General features: G+C 55.1%; 1 protein-coding gene across 18 annotated transcripts in view; it reads right to left on the bottom strand.

Moving 5' to 3' along the window:
• NFASC (neurofascin) overlaps window positions 1-21,717 on the bottom strand; it is an 80,805-nt gene that overhangs the window by 43,252 nt on the left and 15,836 nt on the right. For 14 of the 18 annotated variants that reach the window (XR_010616681.1, XM_065698491.1, XM_065698490.1 and 11 more), the window contains exons 2-7: window positions 6,852-7,026; window positions 4,651-4,756; window positions 4,336-4,532; window positions 3,901-4,023; window positions 3,268-3,438; window positions 528-578 (exon numbers count right to left, since the gene is read on the bottom strand). Coding sequence is in view for 17 of the 18 variants with exons in the window: in XM_065698491.1 (XP_065554563.1) it covers window positions 528-578; window positions 3,268-3,438; window positions 3,901-4,023; window positions 4,336-4,532; window positions 4,651-4,756; window positions 6,852-6,945 (742 nt within the window). In the remaining variant the exon portion in view is untranslated. Of the gene's footprint in view, window positions 1-527; window positions 579-3,267; window positions 3,439-3,900; window positions 4,024-4,335; window positions 4,533-4,650; window positions 4,757-6,851; window positions 7,027-15,391; window positions 15,531-21,717 lie in introns of those variants that run through there. The other 4 variants (XM_065698499.1, XM_065698500.1, XM_065698502.1 and 1 more) reach the window with 2 other exon arrangements.

Genomic DNA, 21,717 nt, shown 5'->3' with positions numbered 1-21,717 from the left:
CAGGCTCCGGAGGTGATCTCCCTGCCCAGACAAAGGGGAAGAGCCCCAGACAGCGTCCAGCGCATGTACAGCATCCTCACACAGAAACAAAGCACCCGGAACCAAATACTCCTTTTTGTTCCCTTTTCTCCCTGTGTTTAGCTGCGAACACAATAGATGCTCTTTCTGAAGACAAGGAGAGGGATGGTGGGTCTTATCTTTACATTATGAGCCTCTGCTGAGGCCAAGCCACCTCTTCAGCAAGGCAGCAAGCCGGGCTTACTCAGTCCCGCACTTGGGCCAGACCCTATTTATACAGCCTCTGTGTATCCGGTTAATTCACTTAAAACTCCATCGCTGGGAACAGTGAGAACTTCAGGGGGGGTTTATCGCCATTTGGCTCATTTTGCCCCACTTGTTTTGGCGAAGTTGAGGCCACAACCCACAAGTGGGGACATGGGCACACACAGAGGGGTTAGCAGGAGTCAGTCGGGTTAGGCAGGAGGGGGTTAACCCGTGGAGGTCTCCAGAAGCCAGCGTTGACTCACCACTGTACATGGCAGTGTGATTTCGTAAAGACGTTTCGTTATGGGGTTTCTCTGCAATAAACAAAAGAGCGTGAGCGTCCCGAGGGCCACAGAGGGGCAGGGGCCAAAGCGCTTCCCAGAACACGAGAGCAAGGCGGACAGGGAAGAGCAGGGACACAAACACGCTCTGAGCACAGCTGCCTTCCAGGACAGACACCGCAGCAATAAAGGGGAGGCAAAGAGGACTCTGTCCCTCCTATGAGATGGGAAAACACATCAATGGGTGAAAACTGCATCATAAGCATTTCCTTGGGGTGTTCTTCTGTTTGCTATAAAGACATCTATATCGGGGGGGGGGGGGGGATAGATCTGTTCAGTTTGGAGAAGGAGATGGGGTTTTTCTCAGTTAACTATGAGGGAAACACATTCCAGCTACTCTTTCCCAGCATAAGGCTCAGGCTGGAGCCAGCCAAGCAGCAGTGTAACAGTGCAGAAGGGCATGGGGAAGACGAACACATAATAACAATAATTAGGTTCTAAAAGCACAATCTGGTGGAAAATCCCTTTTCATTTCCAGATAATTAAAGCAGATGTTGCCGCGTGCCAAACTCCAGCTTTTCAGTAACACGCTGCTCTAGGGTAGTGACAACCACCACCTCTGCTGCAAGAAGAAAGCCCACAGCTGCCGAGGACCTGCCCTCCTCAGCTCACACCATTACCCAAGGTACAGTTTTGGTGTCCAAGGACACCCTGGTTCCCCCTAGGATGTGGCACAGCCATGCTATGGAGTCATCTGCCCAACAAGAGATGCAAGAGGCTATGTTGGCTACCATATAGCTGTCGCCCTGAGCCTTAAGTCATCAGCCACACACCATGCCTCTGTGCAAGGGCATGAGGAGAGCCCCGCAGATGCATAAGAGGTGCCTGAACCTGGATACCAAGTGTTTAAGGCCAGGTTGGACACAGGGGCTTGGAGCAAGCTGCTCCAGTGGAAGGGGTCCCTGCCCGGGGCAGGGGTTGGCGCTGGAGGAGCTTTAAGGTCCCTTCCAACCCAAACCATTCCAGGAGTCTGGGATTCACCAGAGGAACTCTCTGTATCATTCCCTAAAACCTTTGCATTTTCCTCCTCTGGCAGCCCAGGGCATGGCAACCCCCTGTAATGATTCCTCAGCAGCTGGAGAACTTCCTTTAAGGACAGCCGATGCTCCTGGCTTAAGGCTGAGATGATGGAGCAGCTTGAGACAACGCGAGCTCATCTCCTTTGAACATCATAAAGAACTCTTTGTACCCCAGCAGGTGAGGAATTAGAGCCTCGTTTCTTTACGTTATAGGGGCCTCTGTGCAGCTCTTGGGGTGGGGTTTGCATCTGATGGTAATAGAGCAGAAAGGAAAGCTTAAAGAGAGGATCCAGGAGAACTGAAAGCCATTTCTACAGAGCTCGGGAGCAAAACGCTCTGGTGGCATCTGAGTGTGCAGGAGGGGAGCTCATACTTGTTCACAGGGACCAGAACCTCTTCCATGTGCTCTCTAGAGCTGCCCGAATCGGGCTGGAGCCTTTGGAGGCTCAAGTGACCACAGGTCTTTGCCAGGATTTCCCCAGCTCACACTAGTGCAGGGCTCAGTCCTTCCCCAGCAGGCAACCGCTGGCACTGTTTGGCCAGCTCTGTGCACACATGAGGAATACTCACAGTTAACTACCTCCACACATCCCTCACCATTAGCAAAGAGCTGATGCTCTTTGTCTCCCTGATTCTCCACTCATGCTTTGCACCAAGGAGAAGCTGTTATGATAAAAGTGCAAAACCCTCCAGGCCCTCTCTGCTCTCACATCACTCTCAGCTCACTTTAATAGCGTTACTTCTCATTTAAGCTGCTACAAGATCCAGTTAAGCTCCTAACGTCAGGATTTGGGAGCACCTTGTGCCTGCTTCGCACAGGAGTCTGCTCCCCAAGCCTTGCGTCTGCCAGCGCTCACTTACTGGGAACAGGACATGGCTCCTGCCTGGTGGCTGGGGCGCAGAGATGCTGCTCCTGTGCTGGTTGCTGCCCTGCACATCACACCCCCCCCAAAGGAGAGCCCACGCTCTGCAGGACCTGCGCCAACTCCAGAGCATCGTGTCCTGCAGCGCTCTGGCATGAAACCTTAGCATCAGGGGCAAACGTGCCTTCAAGCATGCCTGGAGAGAGCCACGCACGTGCTCCTCCTGCTCCCCACGCCAGTGCTCCTCACCGTGGTGAAGTACATGAAGTGAAGTGCATGAGTACACGCTCAGAGCCCAGCGGCTCAAGCCCTCCTGTGATCACATTCCAGAGCAAAGGAGCAGCTCCTGAGCCATAGGTAAATCCTGAGCTGTGCAAGGTCAACACACACTCAGTCCCCCAGTGCATCACCTGCACATGAGCCTGGAGCAACCCAAGGCTCTTCCCGGCTTTTCAGAGTAGGGAAGCATCGCTTGATATTATACATTTCCTTCAGGATGGGGACAGTGCCCCACCTGTGTTGAAATGCTTTCCAGTCTATCCCAGACACACAGAGCTACCCGCACCAAGCTGCCTCTGCAGCTCTCAACCCATGAAGCTGTGATGCTGGAGGGAAACCATCCCTCAGCCCTCATCCAGACTGGTTCTTGTCCTACCCTAAACACAGGAAGCCGCTCAGTAGCTCTCAGTGCTGTCAAGGACTGAAATCAGGTGTCTGGAAGGAAAATCCTGCCTGAGAGGCCAGGGAAGAGCCACCCTGAGCGGTCACCGTGACACTTACTGGTTTTCACCTTGAGGGTGTAGGGGTTTTTCTGCTGGATGGTGTGGGTGAAGTGGAAGCGCGCGTTGCAGCTGTAGTCGGTCTGGGCATCCTGCAGCATCACATTGGAGAAGTACAAGTCCCCGTTCTGGCCCTGGGAGACGCGCTTGTCCTGGTGGATGGGCTCCATGGCTGCAGGGGAGGAGAGGCATTGAGAGCAAGTCAGGTACCCCCACAGGTGGTAAAGGAGAAAAGCAAACCCAGGACCCAAGCTGCACATCACAGAATGGGCTGGAAGGGACCCCAAAGCTCCTCCAGCTCCAGCCCCTGCCCCGGGCAGGGACCCCTTCCACTGGAGCAGCTTGCTCCAAGCCCCTGTGTCCAGCCTGGCCTTGAGCACTGCCAGGGATGGGGCAGCCACAGCTTCTCTGGGCACCCTGTGCCAGCGCCTCAGCACCCTCACAGGGAAGAGCTTCTGCCTAAGAGCTCAGCTCAGCCTCCCCTTGGACAGGTTAAAGCCCTGTGTGCCACGGGAGTGCCTCCAGCCCTGAACGAGCAGCAGCAGCGCTCAGTGGAGCTATTTGCAATGACCACTGCAGGGGATGGAAAGGTTGCCCGTGGGGTCCATGCAGAAAGGGCTTTCTCCCAACTCACAGCTGCTCATCCAGAAGATGACGGGAGAGGGCAGGCCTGGGGGCGGGTTGCACTGCAGGCTCAGCGGAGCACCTTCATCCACCTCTATCACATCCACCTTCTCCTTGGGCCACAGGGGAGACTCTGCCATTAGAAGCAAAGACACCACGTGAGGAAGGGGGGGGGCAGCGCTGCAGATCTCTTCCCGCTGGATCTGGCCTGGTTTCGATGGAGTGGCCTCAATGCAAACTTCATTGCTATAAGCGCACGATTCCGAGTATATCCCTGTTAGCTACAGCCATCACCCCCATGCCTTCATCTCAGCCCTGTTGCTGCATACATCCCGACACAGGTAACACAGGAGGCAGGATGAGGTATCTGAGCACTCCGTGCCTCTTCTATGAGCTCTCATGCAGTGCTCCCGGCTTTCAGGCTGCTGGCTCTGCTGCTACTCACTGGAGACCTGGAGGTGGATCTTGCTGGAGAGAGCAGTGCCGTAGTCATTCCGGGCGAAGCACTGGTACTCGCCCTCGTAGTCCTCCGGCCGGCCCCCGCTGTGGAAGTCAATGACCAGCGTCCCCGACCGCCGCCTCATCGACACCTTGGGGTCCTTCGCCACGTTGAAGAACTTCCCGTTCCGCGTCCAGGAAAAGCTGCAAGCACAGGGAAGAGGTTGGGTTTGTCACCACGGACCGTGTGGACCTGGTGAGGCCCTTACCTGAGCTCTATTGAGCAGCAGGGCTGCAGCGCAAGGGCTGAGGATGCGCTTACATGGGCACAGGGTTCCCTTTGGCTTCACATTCAATGAAGATGTTATCCCTTGGGTCAACGATGTAGTCCTTCACGGACTGCTTGGTGATTGTGGGGGGCTGAGGCACTGCAAAGCAAAGGAAAAGCCATGAGGAGGGTTGTGTGGAGAGGGTGAATCCCTTCTTTGCCATCCTGCAGCTGATCCTGATGGGGTTTCAGCTTCTTCCCCAGGCTGGACGGACAATTTGTGCTTTAAAGACCTCCAACACCTGAGGAATGTCCCATGGGGGTGCTGTTCATCACCTCTCGAACCATCAGCACTTTGGGTACCAGAAAGCTCCTATTTCTCTCTTGGTATCTTGGTGCCATTAAGGAATTTCACAGTCACATCTCCCTGCGACCGCAGACTGAATCAGACCGAAAGGCGGCCTGGCTGCACACCCCAGAGAGAGGGGCTGCAGCTGGGACTGGGAGCCTGAGACCCACAGCAGGACCTTTACAGGTTCTCCCTGTGCAACCCCCCCCCGAGGGTACCCCAAAGAGGTGCCGTGCTGGGGTCTGGAAGGGCAGGGTGTGAGAAGCGTTGCGCACGCAGGACACGGCTCTGCTCCCGAACTGAAGAGCTCAGTCCCGTGGCTGACCTGGAAGGAAGCTGCTCAGGTCCGAGGCTGTTTGCTCTCCCCCTGAGAACTACAGTGATGCCCAAACATGTCAGCCCATGGAGCCCGTTGGGCACACGCACCCATGCAAGGCAAAGGAACCTGCTCTCCTCTGAGCATTAGCAGTACCAAGCCCCTGCAGAAACAACATTTGCCTTGCAAAGAGAGCCCAGCTCCTGCTCCAGGGACAGCAGCAGAGCCCAGGCACTCCTCCCAAGCTCCTCCAGCACCTCCCTGTCTCTCCCAGCCATGCCTGGGGCTGCATTGTCCCAGTTCTGGCCACAGAGGCAGGCAATGCACCCAGTCACCATGTGCCAAGTGTGCGGCGCAGACCCCTCGTGCCCTGGTTGGGCCATGCAGGACAGACATGCACACGGGGGCGAGGGGAACACTTACATTCACTCTGAATATTTGCTGTTATTCCCAAAGTGCAAGCATGATGGGGAGAAGAGAAAAGGTTAATTGAGGAACAAACTTGCACACGTCTCATACACAAACGTGGAGTTATCGTAGGGCTACAAACACTACACACAAATCACTTCACGACCCGAGCGCATTCTCCTCTACTGCAGAAGAGTCCCATTGATGCTAACAAAGCCAGGGCTGAAGGAACCACCTCGTTGTGTGCATCCAGCAAAATTCCCATTGTTGGGAACAAGAGTGCTGGCTCCAGGGTATTTTCACCTGGAATCGAGCTTGAGCATGGGACCTGCTCCCTGGGCCCTCCGGTACCGCAGGTCTTTATTCCCCTCCATGAATCAGAGCTCCCCACCCTTTCTCCTCTATCTTTTCCGAACGTCACCCAGAAGCCACCACCTCCGATTCCTCCTCCCCATTTTGCTGCCCAGAGCCAGGGATCAGCACGAACGCAGAGGGCAGAGATTCCTCCGGTCAGGACAACTTTGTCTCTTCGGGCTGGATTCAGACCCTGGCGCAGGGCTGCGCTTCCCTGCTAACGCTGTGCTCGCTGGGGGATCCCTGCACAGTGTGCAGAGGGAAGAGGCTCCTCGCGGCGTTGGCCTGGTTCTTACAGCAGCAGCTACGGGAGGAGCTGGGCCACAAAGAAATGGCACGAGGGGTTTCCAGAGCAGCGGCTCTCACATGAACCCGCGCCTCAGGTGCATTCAGACAGCTCCTGAAGATGCCCGTTCAGCAGAAGCATCAGCCCGTGGCCCCCTTCCTCCTCGCTCCATATCCCCCAGCTCTTCCATAAAACATAATTCCCAGGTCAGAATTAACCACAAAGTCCCAAAGGAGAGAGAAAAACCACATTGCTCTGCAGGACCTGCCTGGGTCTGCACTATCCTCAAGGACATAGGTGTCTACTCCTGCCAGATAAGACTAGTAATGTGCTCGTACGTGGTTGTGAGCCCTCTGCTCAGCTTTTGAGATAAATCACTGTTTGATGTAGACAGTCTCAGTGGCTTTATAAAGGGGTTTATAACAAGAAAAATAGCCCCAAACAAGCACCAGTGAAGAAAAGTTGAGGCAGGAACAGGACCTGGGCTGGGCACATCTCCACCTCCTCAGCGGGAGTTCTTAGAGGGGTAAATCACAACTTACAGTCCAGAGGGACTTCAATGGTGCTGACGAGGTGATGAAGGTAGAGAGCGAATGCGATTCCTGCGCAGGTGAGGTGGTGTCTTTGCATGACCATTTTGGATGCTGGGCAGCGTCAGGACCTCAGTCGTGTCCCCCAGGGTGAGCAGAGCAGCGGCACGCACGGACGGATCCTCAGCTGCAAAACAAGCACAGAGCCAGCATCACCGACCCAGTCACAGCCCCGCCTCTGCTTCTGCCTGTTGGTAACTCTGGAGAGAGCGTTTCCAGTCCAAAGATGTCGGTGTGAAGGGATGGGGGTGTGAATAGTGCCAGGAAAACAGTCTCCAGGCGCTGGTGACCCAGGTACAAGCCCGTGGTCGTGGTCCTCCCAGCCGCTGGCAGAAAATCAGCTTTTGGGGGTTATTTGTTATCCCCTGACCTCATAGCTTTGGGCGGAAGCTCTGCCCTGTGAGGGTGCTGAGGCGCTGGCACAGGGTGCCCAGAGAAGCTGTGGCTGCCCCATCCCTGGCAGTGCTCAAGGCCAGGTTGGACACAGGGGCTTGGAGCAAGCTGCTCCAGTGGAAGGGGTCCCTGCCTGCTTCCAGCTGCTTCGCTCCCTGTGCCAGATGTGCAGCAGCAGCATCCACACCTCCCGGGGACTGCCAGGTTATCACCCCCTACTTTTCATTTTGCTGTTAAACCCACAGGCTAAATGCAGATTAACAAAGAGTGAAAAGGAGGATAAATCATCCCGTTTGTACCATAAAAACCCCTTCAAAACGCTGCTGTGGCGCATGGCGGCTGAGGTACAACCCTCTGTAACAGAGTTATACAAAGGCCATCAGCCATGCAGAGAGCTCAGCTCAGAACAAGAATGGAGCCAGGACAGCAAGCAGTGGAAAATCCCAACCTTGCTCCATGCTGCTCTGCCAAGGTGGGATGTGGCCAGGCAGGGAGCGGTGCAGAGGCCCTTTGGCAAGCAAGGAGAGCCCGTCTCCATCACACATAAATCAGCTTTGGATGCTGCTGCTGCCCCTTCAGCTGTTCCCAAGCCAAGTGTGGAGCAGGAGGGAGGGGGCACCGGACAAATAGACAAACAGGGGGGTGCTGGGGGGCTCTGGGTCCCGCAGGGAATGCTGCTGGGAGCCAGATGTCACAGGGAGCAAGCAGCCCTGACACATGGCCCAGGAAGCTCTGTGAGCCCCGGACAGGCTCAATCCCAGCACAAGGCAACTCTTAAGGACCCTTTTCCCTGTTGTTCTTATGGGGAACCAGATGTGCTTGATGGTTTCTCCATCCAGCCCTGCAGGGGTGTGAGCAGGGTCTCTGGGGCTGAAGGAACTCTCTGTCCCAGTTACACCGGATGACAGATTGTGGGTTGGGAAGGGGCTTGGAGGGGAGCGCTGCTTTGATCCTTTCTGCTCATTCCAAGGATTTTCCAATCCAGCTGTTGCAAAAAAAGAGTTAAAGGACAGAATAATGATAGGAGCGAGGCAGTGATTAAAGTCATGTCCCGGCCTCGTGCAGCCCTGTGAGCAGGTCACGCTGAACAAAGCCTTTCCGATGACTTCTTTAGCTTTCTGTCCGAGGGGAAATGGCATTTTGATCTGTAGCCTTCCTTTTTAAAGCGGTTCATTTCTCCAGCTACAGCTTAACAGGAGTAATGGGTCAGGGGTTTTTATGCCCTTCTGAGTCTGACTTCGGAACTGAATCAGCCTGAATACTGCAACCAGGGATTTTGTGAGGCTGAGGTTTCTGGGGTCCCTACTGTGCTCACGCACTGATTCTCCCCATCACTACCACAGAATGCTTTAAACCCCTCTTCATTCGCAGATGAAGTATGGGAGGAAAGGTGCAAGACAGCAGGCATTTAAATAGCACACATTTAAATGCTGCTGCAGCCTGGAAAGCAAAGAATGCGTTGGTTTCTGTAAGCTGGGGACTAGTTCACGTGAAAGAAATGGGAGTGACCTGGAAGAGCAGGCGCCTGCCACAGGTGCTTGGGAGATACTTGTCCACATGGGAATGCCCTGGATGGTTCCAGTGCCGGGACGCCAGCGCTGCCCGTGCAGCGCTGCGCATCCACCCACCGAGAGCAAACGCTGCACCAACCGAGCAGGCACAAAACGCATCCCCACCTTCAGGAGAGCAAACACCAGGCTCCTCCAGGGCCCCCTTGTCCGGGGCAGATGTGGGTGCGCTGTGCACCAGGAACACGCTGCAGACGTGCCTGCGCGTGTAGGTGGGTGCTGGGGACAGGCAGTGCCCAAGCCCCTGCCCATGCAGAACACAGCTCCCATTGTCCACGTGCTCCTCGCCCGGGGACGGGGACATCTCCCAGCACAGAGGCTGGAGCTGAAGGAGGGGCATGAACGTGCTTATGTGGGGATGCTCAGAGGCGTGAAGCTCACCCAGCGCTGAGCCTGCACCCGAGCACCAAGAAAAGCCACGTCCCGCTGCTCCCTGCAGCTCCAGGCAATGGGGCAGGCTCGGACGCCTTTTCCCCCAGATACTTCCCCAGAGTTCAGGAATGGTTTCCAGATTTGTTGCTGTTTTCCCTCTCCCTGTGACCCCCTGCAACATCCTCCCAATAGCCTGCGTTGTGAAACACATCCCGGACCTTGGCCCAAACCTCCCTCCAGAGGCATCGGATACTTCTGTGAGGAGGAGGTGGATGTGAAACTTTAACTCTGCTCCATTTGGAGCCTTCTTCCTCGCTCCGAACAGGCACTGGGGGGAAAAGCTTGAATGCAAGAAAGACAAAGAAGGGGCAGACCCCAGACCCATGATGGGATGATGGAGACACCCATGATGGGATGATGGAGACACCCATGATGGGATGATGGAGACACCCATGATGGGATGAGGTCCCCAGCAAGGACCAACCCCCATGAGGTGCCGATGATCCCAGCACCCCTCACACAAATACACCTTGATGATCTCAGCAGCCATGTGGTGAATGGGATGGCACTGAAAGCAAATCCGGGCCCCACGTCCTGCTCCAGGGTCATTGCCTGGCTCTGCTGCGAGTTTCACACTCTCAGGTTTCTCCTTATGTAAAGTCACCACTCACGTACCAATAATTAAACCAGAAAAGAGCTCTGAGCACTTTGGAAGCCACTGTGAAACCTGCAGTGAAAGGGGGAAAAAAGGCCAGGTTGGACACAGGGGCTTGGAGCAAGCTGCTCTAGTGGAAGGGGTTGGAGCTGGATGAGCTTTAAGGCTCCTTCCAACCCAAACCACTCCATGAGACTATGAAAAATCAGCTTTTCAGACTCCTGCAGGTCCTTCCCATGCAGGAATGCTGTGGATGGCACCGCTATAGAGGGGCTCTCTACAGACTCTGCCTCCTTCCTCACTTCACAGCTCCCAAGGGGCACCAAGCGGGTGTCCACCAGCCTGGCAGAGCCACGGACCTTCACAGCCATGCAGAAGAGACTTGGAATCTCTTTCTCCACACACATGTCAATTCCATTCGCACACTGCTTCCTCCCCGCCTTGGGATGGGGGAACCCCCTCCTTCCGCAGATGGCGGAGAGCTGCGCTCGTGCATCCTCATTCCCAGCCCCGGAGCATCCCTGCTTCCCCCCGCGCTGCCGAGCCACAGCTCCCATCTGCTGGGTACCAACAGGTTTCCCATTGGCTTCTATTGGCATGGCCAGGAGAGGTGGGAGGGGGAGGTTTGCCCATCACAGGCTCTTTCCCAGCAGGCAGGGGCTGGCTGAGGCTGGACATGCTCCGCTCATTAGCGGGACACAAGCCACATGCCATGGAATCCGCTTTGCTGCTTCTCCAGCCGGGCTCCACGGCGCTGGAGGGCAAAGGAGACAGGCAAACACCTCCTGCTGCAGAAATGCACTCATCCGTGAGGCCCCACTCAGCAGAAGCCAGGACCCTGACCCCGTGCAGGCTGATCTGGCTGAAACTTGGCTCTTCACCATCATTCCCAAAACCACATCCCTGCAAATCGCAACATGCGGAATGTCCTGCTCCAGCCCCACCGAGCTTCATCCTGCCCCAGGGAAGCCAAGCAGAGCCAGAGGACTTCCCCTGGGAGCACAAAGAGCACTGGGGAAGGGTTGAGATTAATTCCCAGCATCTTAATGAAATGAGACCTTCCGGAATAATGATGGAAGCAAATCCCTTCCCCATAGCCCTGCTCCTGCAGAACGACCACAGGGATGAACTCTCTGAAGCAGAGAGGGGGCTGTGGAGCAGACACAAGAACAGGAAGCAAGGGGAATCTCTGGTTGAAGTTAAATGAAATTAAACCATTCTGCAATGAAGGACTGGTTTTAGTCAGCTCATTGGGTCCAGCAGGATGCTTTCAGGAGCAATTAGGCATTTATCCTTATTTACGGTTGTAAGAGGAACAGTAAAACTCGAGCTGTTAGTGTTCCCAAGAAGATTCCTACAGCACCATTTAATGCATTTCAACCACTTAATTAGCACTGATTGAATAGCACAGAGCAACATTTCCACAAAGAGAAAACCCTTTTGGTTTCAGAGAATGGAAAACATTGGTTTAGAGGGAATACATTCATGGGATTCCCTAACAGAGACTAAAGGCTCCGCTTTGCTCCTGCTCCGTTCAGGCTCTCCATGGCCTTCCCGCACCATATGGAACACATCAGAGGGGTTTCCAGGTTGCTGACTTCCAGGCCATAAATCTGCACCCCCCCTTTGTTTGGCAGCGACAGGACCTTCTGTCACACCTTGTGGAAGCCACCGTGTGTGTGCCAGCCCATCCCGACACTGCATCAGTGGAGCGGCTCCATGGGGTTGAAGTCCATGGAGGGAGCAGGGACCTGCCTTGTGACGTGAAACCTGGGTGGTAGGGATGGACACATCCACACGCCTTTCTGTTTCCCTGGTCATGCACAGATACCCACCAGATGCACGTACAGCTGTGTCCCTACAACACGCACAAGAAGCCTCTCAAAGCAAACGTTGTGTTACAGCACAGGAATCAGCGAGGAAAAGGAAAGAAATGATTATGAATCATTCAAATCCGGGTTGGACGGGGCTTGGAGGAGCCTGCTCTAGTGCAAGGTGTCCCTGCCTGTGGCAGGGGATTGAATTGGATGAGCTTTAAGGTCCCTTCAACCCAAACCATTCTCTGAAGCAGCAAGGCAATGATCACAAGGACAGGATGATTTGGCATTTCCACCCCAAGGGACAGCCCGTGCCCTGCCCTGGGGACGGCCGCAGCGCTTCCCCCTTGCCTCTGTTTGGAGGAGAGAGAAGGGCTTTGTGTGTGCCTGCGGTTGGGTACAGCTTGCACAATTGTTCTGAGAAACAACTGCCGGAGCAAGCACCAGCAAACCCATTTGCATCTCCTCTCCTCGCCCTTAAAGCAGAATCGTTCCCCTCCTCGCAGAAAGCAGCGCTCCAGACCTGCGCACCCTCTCGTCACGGGCGAGAAGAGAAGTCAGGCTTCCCATGGGAACCGGGTCCTAGGCTAAGGTTACTGGTGCTCCAGTGTCTATGGACAACCATTTTCTGTTCCTGTTCTACGCCCTTTGAGTCCCCAAACGCAGCTTTGCTCCTGTCCACTGCGCAAAAGGACATTTCCCAAAACACAACCCACAGCGGCTGACACCAAAGAATGGTTTGGGTCAGAAAGGACCCAAGTATCAGCCAGTTCCAAGCCCCTGCCATGGGCAAGGACACCTCACACTAGACCAAGGCTCTGTCCAACCACTGCTGATGCTCCATAGGCACTCCAGGCAGCCCGAGTTGGGCAGGATAACTGCCCACATACTCCTCCCATCAGGTTTGCAGCACATCCCTAAGAACCACATCCTCATGGAACTCACGCCCAGGCTGTTTCTCAGCCCCTGATCTCTTGTCTCACTCCTCCATGGGATTTCTGCCCTCTGATGCAGTTTCCTTTCGCTCCCTGCACCCCTCCTGCCTCGCCTCACCCGTGGGTGAGTTTTCAATCCCGAGCCCCATGGGCTGTGTGCATTCTAAAAGGACGGAGCAAACAAACAGGCACTGAGAGAAAGGAATAGGGATGGCTTCCTAAAGTCACCCACCAGCACATGCCAGGAAGAGCCGCAGCAGCATCCCTGTGGCTCTGCATAGGGCAGCATGTGGGAGGTGGGAACGAATCTGTCAACCCTCGAACTTTAGAGCTGATGCTGGCATTGAGGGGGTTTATGCTTCAGCTTATCTCAACAGCTCTCAGCCAGAGCTCATCCAGCCTCCTCTGCAGCGCTCTCAAGCCAGGACCAGCTGCAGCCAGGCTCAAATTCCAGAAATGCTTAAAAAACACAGGATAAAGGGGTAATTGCTCTTGGTGCTATTGCGTTTCGCAGGTTTGACTGCAAACAGTGGGCGTGCTTTCAGGAGGTCGTTCATTCCCTTGCAGGGCTGTGTCTCACTACCGAGAGCACAGGGAACTCCAGGGACAGGCTCTTAATCTATCGCGGTCATATCTCGGTGCTACATAAATGTGAATTCATTTATCATCCTGTCCCTCTGATAATGTAAGGAAACACCATCATTCTATCACACAAAGGGACTCCAGTCCAGAGAAGTCAAGTGTTACCCCAAGGTCAGACAACAGATACAGCGTGAGTGGGAAATGAGCTGAGATCATTTGGTTTAACCAGAAAATACCATTTAACCTTTACAAACCGGTCACAGTCCGAGGAGGGGGGGACAAGGGAAAAGCGTGAAGCTGCCCATGGAAGACGAGAGCGCGGCCCCACCAGCCGGCCCATCACCCCCGGCCCATCACCCCCGGCCCATCACCCCCGGCCCATTCCGTGCCCCCGCGGCAGCTGGGAAGTGGCCCCACAACAGCCGATCCGCGGGCACCGGCTCACACCGGCCCCTCTAACCCGCTTCCCACCCTCCTGGGGAGCTGCTGCTTCCCACAGCCCCGGCCTCCATTCAGCAGGCAAGGAAGAAAGCCCACAAGGATTCATTGGAGTTATCCCTGGTTGAGAACAAAGGGCTCCAGAGCATGGGTTCTGCATGGGCTGTATCCTGGCTGTGATGTGGCATTTAACGCGTCAGATGTGGGGTACAACTAAGAGGAGAAAGCAATCGGATTCCCTTGTTATTTGGGGATGGGGGGAAGGATGTTTAACAACTCATATTGCAACCTGTTTGGATGAATACGTGGTCACTTATTCATGAGGGTGCTGCTTTGAGAGGGACAAGGAAGGGAATTGTGTGGTGGGAAATGAGAAGCTTTGAGAGGCAGCGTTGGGGCACAGGACACAGCGATGGCACATGTCTGCAGTGCTGCACAGGACACTGCCCCTGGCGCCTCACCTGGCCGTGGGTGATCCTGGGGCTGGCCGCGGAGCTTCCCAATCCTGCACCCATGTGCAAACCCAGCCACAGCTCCGGTGCTGCCAACCCCCCCGGCAGTACCGGTGCTGACAGGGACCAGTCCCTCACCCTCCCAGCAAAGCTCCTTCCCAAGGCCCATCCATCCCACGCCGTGCAGGGGGAGCAGCACTCAGCTGACAGCAAGGGGTGATGCTCAGGGCCACCCCGCTCAGGGCCAGCAGCATCTGGCCCCTGGTGATCAGCCAAGTGCTAATCACAGAGCGCGAGCTATAAACAGCAACCGGAGCACGGATCAGGCAGCAACTGCTCTGGAAAAGCTGCCTTTCCCCTTCTGGCTCCCCCACAAGCCGGTTCTGCCTCCCTGTGCACGGCACAGCCCCGAGGGGGGTCACACACTGGGGGCCGCAGTGGGCTGAGCTGATGCAATAACAAGGGGAATGGCTTTAACCTGCCTGAGGGGAGGCTGAGCTGAGCTCTGAGGCAGAAGCTCTTCCCTGTGAGGGTGCTGAGGCGCTGGCACAGGGTGCCCAGAGAAGCTGTGGCTGCCCCATCCCTGGCAGTGCTCAAGGCCAGGTTGGACACAGGGGCTTGGAGCAAGCTGCTCCAGTGGAAGGGGTCCCTGCCCGTGGCAGGGGTTGGAGCTGGAGGAGCTTTAAGCTCCCTTCAGCCCAAACCAGGCTGGGATTCTATGAAATTATAGCATTCAAAAGGTGAAGGACTTGAGCATGGAAGGAAGAGAGCTACCAGGAGGGTTTTGCCCTGGGGCACAGGAGGCAGAGACAGCACCAAGGGCTGTGACCAGCTCTGAGGAGCCACCGGGCAGCATCGCAGGGCAAGTCCTTCCTCACCTCATCACAGAGCTCAGGAAACAAAGCGGGATGGTGCAGACCACCCCCCTTCCCCCCCCGCTCCCTGCACGTTCCAAAGAGCTGGGAATGGAGCCACATTCCCAGCAGGAAAACCACACAGGAGCAGGACAGGGCATGGGTGGCAGAGATGCTGAGGTCCATGAGGACCCACCTATGCAACCCCATAGGTACCTCCCAGGTACACACAGCCTCTCCCATCCTTTCGGCTGCAACACTCCCAACCTGTCCCCCTCACCCAGCACCCCCCAAAGCCACCCCAGCCTCCAGCCAGGCCCCAGCCACCATCTCCCCCGGTCTGTAACCGGATCAAACACGGAGGTGTCACTGACAAGGCAGGAACATGCCTCCTGGTGATCGGTCCCGTAAGCGAGCTGTACTCACAGGCACCAGCTCTTGCCCGGAGCCTGGCCGAGGGCCCTCACGCTGTCGTATCCCCTTACAGCTCCTCACCACGAGCAGGCAGCTGCCAGATGCTGCCCTCCATCCACCACCCTCAGCCCAGGAAGCCACCACTGCAGGGAGCACGGCTGTTCCTCCCCATCCTCACACTGGGTATCAGCCCAAATCCAGGGATCCACCTCCCGGTGAGTCACTGTGCGTGATCGCACTGCTCTGCTCTCCCCAGACACAGGCTCGGAGCACATCTGGTTCCCATGTTCTACAAAACGCCTTTGACATTTCACTTCCAACCCCAGGCGCTTCGGCAGCGGGGACAGAGCAAAGCAGCAGCAGATCTGACATTTCCTCCCTGAGCCATCTCAGGGACAGCCTTTAGACGGGACGACAGCTCAGAACAGGTTGGGGAAATGGGAGGGGACCGGGAATGGTTCTTCAGGACCTCATATAAAGATGCAAACAAGGCACTCTGCAAGTCTGGCTCCATCAGGGGCACTGGATTTGCTTTTGAAATGGGCTTTCCTTGCGCTGTGGACACTTACTTAGACCCTGATTCCATGTGGGGAGTCACAGGAAGGAGATCATTACCTCTCATCTGCATTCCCCTCACAAGCCCCATTTCAGACCCAGCTGAGCATCCCTTTGCTCCTGCTGGAGACACTCGGTTCTTCCAAGGTTAGTGGAAGTTTGGCAGAGAGGCCTCAATGCTCTGATGAGTTACAGTTCAAACCGAGCCAGCTCCGTGCCATCCCCAGCACCTCGACCTGAGCAGCCTGGGGGCCTTCTCCCTCAGCCCAACACTTGCAAGTAGTTCATTTCCCAACAGAAGCAGTTGGCAACCCAAAGTCAATGGTCCACGTGTCTCCCATCAGCCTCAATAACGTTTTAGTAGCCCCATCCTCACTGCCTGTCCTTCAGATGTGAGGCATCAACAGCCTTTGCCAACAGACTGCATTTTAGCCTGCGATAGCAGAGACCTGCGAAATCACACGTTCCTCATTACCCCGAGCTCAGAAGGGAAACACCATTCTCCGGTATTTCAGCAATGCTTTCACAAGTTTGCACATTACTCTGCATCAAATTCTCACCTTTTGCCACACAGTCATTAATATTGCCAGCACAGCCACTCCATCTGCCTCCCGAGCCCCCTCCAAAGCAGTAATAAGTTAATTGGTAGAAGCATTTGGCTTCTACATAACGAAGCTGGCACAAAACCAGCTTTTAAGCTTCAGGATTGAATACAGGATGCAGGATGGGGATTACTTGTTTACTGTGCTGAAAAGGAAAAGAAAAGGCATGTGTACCCGTATTGAAAGGCCAGGCTGGGGCTTTGTATTGCATAGAATCCCAGACTGGTTTGGGTTGGAAGGGACCCCAGAGCTCCTCCAGCTCCAGCCCCTGCCCCGGACAGGGACCACTTCCACTGGAGCAGCTTGCTCCAAGCCCCTGTGTCCAACCTGGCCTTGAGCACTGCCAGGGATGGGGCAGCCACAGCTGCTCTGGGCACCCTGTGCCAGCGCCTCAGCACCCTCACAGGGAAGAGCTTCTGCCTAAGAGCTCAGCTCAGTCTCCCCTCGGGCAGGTTCAAGCCATTCCCCTTGGCCTGTCCCTACAGGCCCTTGTCCCAAGCCCCTCTGCAGGTTCCCTGCAGCCCCTTTAGGCACTGGAGCTGCTCTAAGGTCTCCCCTTCAGGAGCCTCCTCTTGTCCAGGCTGCCCCAGCCCAGCTCTCTCAGCCTGGCTCCACAGCAGGGATGCTCCAGCCCTCACAGCAGCTCCATGGCCTCCCCTGGACTCCCTTTTCCTTTAAAAGACCCAAAGGCAGCGGGGCTGTGCCCGGCCCCAGGCCTTCTGCTGCAGAGCATCTCGCAGAGGCTGTGCTGGAGGAAGGAGCTGCAGCGCTCCTGGCACCAGCTGTGAAAACGGGAAGGCACAAAGCAACTGGTTCATGCCCTGAGAACGCACAGGCAGGAAGAGTGTGGGTGTCCGTGACGGATGGTAGGTAAGTAACAGCAGGAAACACCCAACCAGCTGCGGGACCAAGCATCACTGCGTGATCTCTGGCTGTGCAGCATCATTCCCGAGACTAGACGCTGTATTGACCCAGTTTGAGCTGGGCATACGTGAGGTAAAGACCTTTACCTGCCCTCTCTGGGCTGCAAAACATTCCCACCACCCCAGGAACATCAGAAACCCGTGTCCTGCGAACCCTTGCCAACACGAATCTCTCACTGAGACTGAGCTGAAACCTGGCTTTGGTTTCCTAGGAAAATACTTGAAGGATCTTCACCTTCACAGTACTCAGGGAGAAATGATCCCACTGGATAAGACCTGGGATCACCTCTGGCAGGAGTTACAGGGGTTGCTGGTGCTCAGCACTGCTCAGCCAAAGCATCCCAATGCTTCCCACCCCGGCCAGGCTCCAACCAGGCAGGCTGCCTGCCCTGCCTGCACTGCTGCCTGAATAGAGCTCGGGGGAACCAGCGCTCAGCCAGGCACTGGGCTCAGGACACGACCCATCCCTGGGCTTTTCAAACCCCTGTTCCCGAGTTCCTTCCCTCGGGACAGGAGATGATGAGGAAATGCAGAGCACGTCCCACGCTGGCTGAAGCAATATGGAAAATAGTAAACGTGTTTCACGTGGGGTTTGGAAGTTTCTTCCCCTTTCCCTCTAGCACAAAGCGCTGACATTTCCTAAGCAACGTTATTCCTACACTGGAGAAACCACGAGTGGTGGCTTTAAGAGTGGAACAGAATCCAAAGGAACACTGCACACAAACTCAGACTTGAAAGGCAGAGTAAATTCGAGTTTCTTCGGCAAAATGCACAGAGAGAACCACGTGGAGCTGGATCACTGAACAAGGACACAAACCTCGCAATACACTCATTGCCAGTGCTCCCCTGTTTGGTGTAGTACTGACAGCACCTGCACCAGCCTTGGGGCTGGTCAAACCCGGGTCCTTAAGCCAGTACCTTAACGTAGGCACTGGCACCACTGCTTGTGGCTGCTGGGCTTGGAAGTTAAGCCTGGCTTCTTCCAGGCTACCACAGAGCTGCACTCTAAAACCCCAGTGAGAGCTGACGGCACTCGAGCCTGACCCACTTCGATGTTTCTCCGCTTCAATACTCGGTTAGAAGCATTGATAAGGCAAGCATATGCTCAAAAGATAAAGTCATCTCTCCCCAGAGATATCTTCACAGCTCATTTATAACACCCCCTCAAAGAACAGAGGGCAAGAGCCAGCTTCAATTGTCTTGAAGCTACAACGAGGGATGAGAGTTCAGTTTTGCCTCCCAGCCAGTTCCACTCCTAACAAGCTGCGCTTCAAGGCAACGCGTTCATCACACGAGCAGCTTTATTTCAAACCCCGCATGAACAAAGGGAGAGCTGGCCACAAGCCTCACCACTTCTGGGCTCATCCTGTATCTCCCCAGCTGCATCTTTATACCCATTTCAACCAGGCTCCAGGCTCAAGTGTTACGCTCTAATTTAAGGATGGGATTTTCATGCTCGCTTGCAGACAAGCACAATGGTAAAGCAATACCATCCCCATCAGAAGGCACCAAAGGGCTTCACATGGTGAGTTTCGGCTTGGTCCCGAGCAGCACCACTTGGTTTTTCTTGCCTGAATATATATATGTGTGTAGATAGATAGACAGACAGACAGATATACATAAAGGCAATAACAGCATTTTCCAGGTGCTCTTGTCAGAGGAAGAGCATCACTGACTGGCTGCAGGAGGTGGTGCAGTATTTATCACCCTCTGAGGAGGGAACGCGCTTGCAAACCCATCACTGAAACATCGCTACTACAAATGTGGACAGAGGTACCAGGTCTGCACCATTTCGGACATGGGAAGATGCCCAAACCCTATTCCCTGAGGACCTCAGCCTGCTCTCTCTCCATCAGGACCAAGGCCGCTGAAGCAGCTTGATAAAGCTAGAAACCCTTTTTACTGCCCATAAACCTCTGCTCTTTATGATCTTAGCCTCACAAACAGCTGCTTATTTTCCTAGCTGGCTCTTCCAAAGCATTCCTTCCAATGCATAAAGGAAAGCGTCAGGCATTTTCCAGGAATTTCCAGAGCAGGGTGAGTTTGGAGCTCTGTTATTTGAGAATCACTGGGGCAAAGGGTGCAGTTACCTCCAGAACAAGCATCTATTCTGGGTGGCAACCTCAGGATCCTTCCCCTGGCATCCAAACAGCCCCATGTGACAAGCGGATGCCAAGCAGCCGAGCCTCCCTCCTGCTCAGGCATGCATACAATTCCCATAATATCTGCCTCCCAGCCCTGCTCCCAGCCTAGGAAGCTGGTCAAAACCTGCAGGCATCTGTAACCCTTTGTGTGCTTTGCCTAGAAAGGCTGGACCAGATGATCCTTGAGGTCCCTTCCAACCCGGAATTCTGTATTCTATGAAGCGGTGTGCTTAGTTGTGGAAAACTGAGGATTTCCACACAGCAGGAATGAAGCCGGCGGGATCGTCCCCTGCCTGGGAGCACACCACGAAGCCATTTAGGATTTGGAGCATCACCAAGTCCCACACTGAGACCCGAGCGGGGCAGTTTGGAGCAGCAGACACCCTTGTGGGATGCTGGATCCCTTTCTGGGGGTCACAATCCCCCAGCACTTCCTGCAGCCGCTCGCATCCCACGGGAGCCTGTGGCCATGGCAACCCGCAGCCATGTGCCGGAGCATCCACATGAGCAGAGAAGGGGGAGAAGCTGCTCCCGAGCTAAAAATTATTCATGAGGAATGAGTGAGAGCCCCAAGGAGAGCTCTGAAGCGCGCTTCCCCCCCAGCCCTGCCTGGGGACGGGCAGCAAGGACCTTCCTCCCTGTTCCCCTTGGCAAAAGGCTGTTTGTTTGCTATTAGAAGAGGGAAAGAGCCCACTCCAGCGATGGCAGCTCTGCAGCACCGGCCCCTCGGTGCCTTTTGTTGGGGGTGTTCTTAATTAGGGGACAAACCCCCAGAAGGGAGTCTCTGAGCAGTCAACAGAGACCGGTCCCCCCATCACTGCTTCAGACCTGCTCCTCTTCAGCTCCTGCTGCAGCCCAAGCGCCCATGAGCTGCTCCCATCAGATTTCTGTCCCCATTTGGAATTTTGTCGTGGTTTAAACCCAACCACACAGCTCGGTCACTCACTCCCCCCCTTGCCCTCCCCCTGCTCCTGGAGGGATGGGAAGGAGAATCGAAAAGAATGCAACTCCCACAGGCTGAGATAAGAACAGTTTGGTAACTAAGGTATAACACAAACCACTGCTGCTACCACCAATAATAATGATAAAGGGAATAGCAAGAGGAAAGAATACAACGCCTCAGCACCAGCCAACTGATAACTCGCCCCACTCCCCCCAGCCAAGCACTGACCGATACCTCCTCCAACCCTGCAGTCCCAGCCCTTCCCGGTAACGTCCCATTACATCCTGGCCATGCCGTGCTGTGGTATGGATACCTCTTTGGTCAGTTTGGGTCAGGTGTCCTGTCCCTGCTTCCTCCCAGCCTCCCCTCCTCCCTGGCAGAGCAGGAGGCTCACAAAGTCCTTGGCCAGACCAAACATGTGAGCAGCAACTGAAAACATCGGCGTTATCAGCACTGTTCCCAGGCCAAAAATCAAAACCACAGCATTGCATCAGCCACCAAAGAGGAGAAGAATAACTGCCATTGCTGAACCCAGGACAAATCTTTTTGTTATTTTTACTTTTTTAAGTATTATTTTCACTTATTTTATTATTATTACTCATTTATTGCAAGTGTCAAACCTGATTTCACACCAGAATGTGACTTGAGGCTGCGGACCCCCGCGAGTACGCAGCAATGCTATGGGTAGAGGGGGGAGCCCCAAGCCACCCCCTTCCTCCCACAATTACATGATGGTTGAGAAGCCTCCTCACCATTCGAGACCACCAAGAAGCATTTCACACTGAGAACTGCAGCCGGCTGCTCCGGTGGCTCAGGGGCAGCTTCTCCCCATCCCTCTGGAGCAGGCACAGGGGCTTTGCTGGAGCCATAGCAGGAAAGAAAGTCAGCACCGCCCAGAGTCCTTGCTGCACCTCAGGGAGTCCATCACCCATCCAACAGCTTCACTTCAGCTATGTCATGCTCATCATTTTCTGTGGAGTTTTGTGCCAATTCTCCCTACAGAGACACACGCATGGGGACGTATTTGCCACCCTCCAAGCAGTGCTACCAGCTCAGCACATCACCCTGGGACACGGCCGGCCCTGCTCCGTCTGGGGATGCTAATGCCAGCCAGGTCACTGCTGGGACGTGGGATGCAGGTGGGCTGGCCGCGCATTCCAGCTTTCCACTG

The sequence above is a fragment of the Lathamus discolor genome, chromosome 19 (assembly GCF_037157495.1).
Source record: "Lathamus discolor isolate bLatDis1 chromosome 19, bLatDis1.hap1, whole genome shotgun sequence".
Classification (NCBI taxonomy): Eukaryota; Metazoa; Chordata; class Aves; order Psittaciformes; family Psittacidae; genus Lathamus; species Lathamus discolor.
The sequence above is the reverse complement of the archived record's forward strand: the minus strand, read 5'-3'. Positions and strand labels throughout refer to the sequence as shown.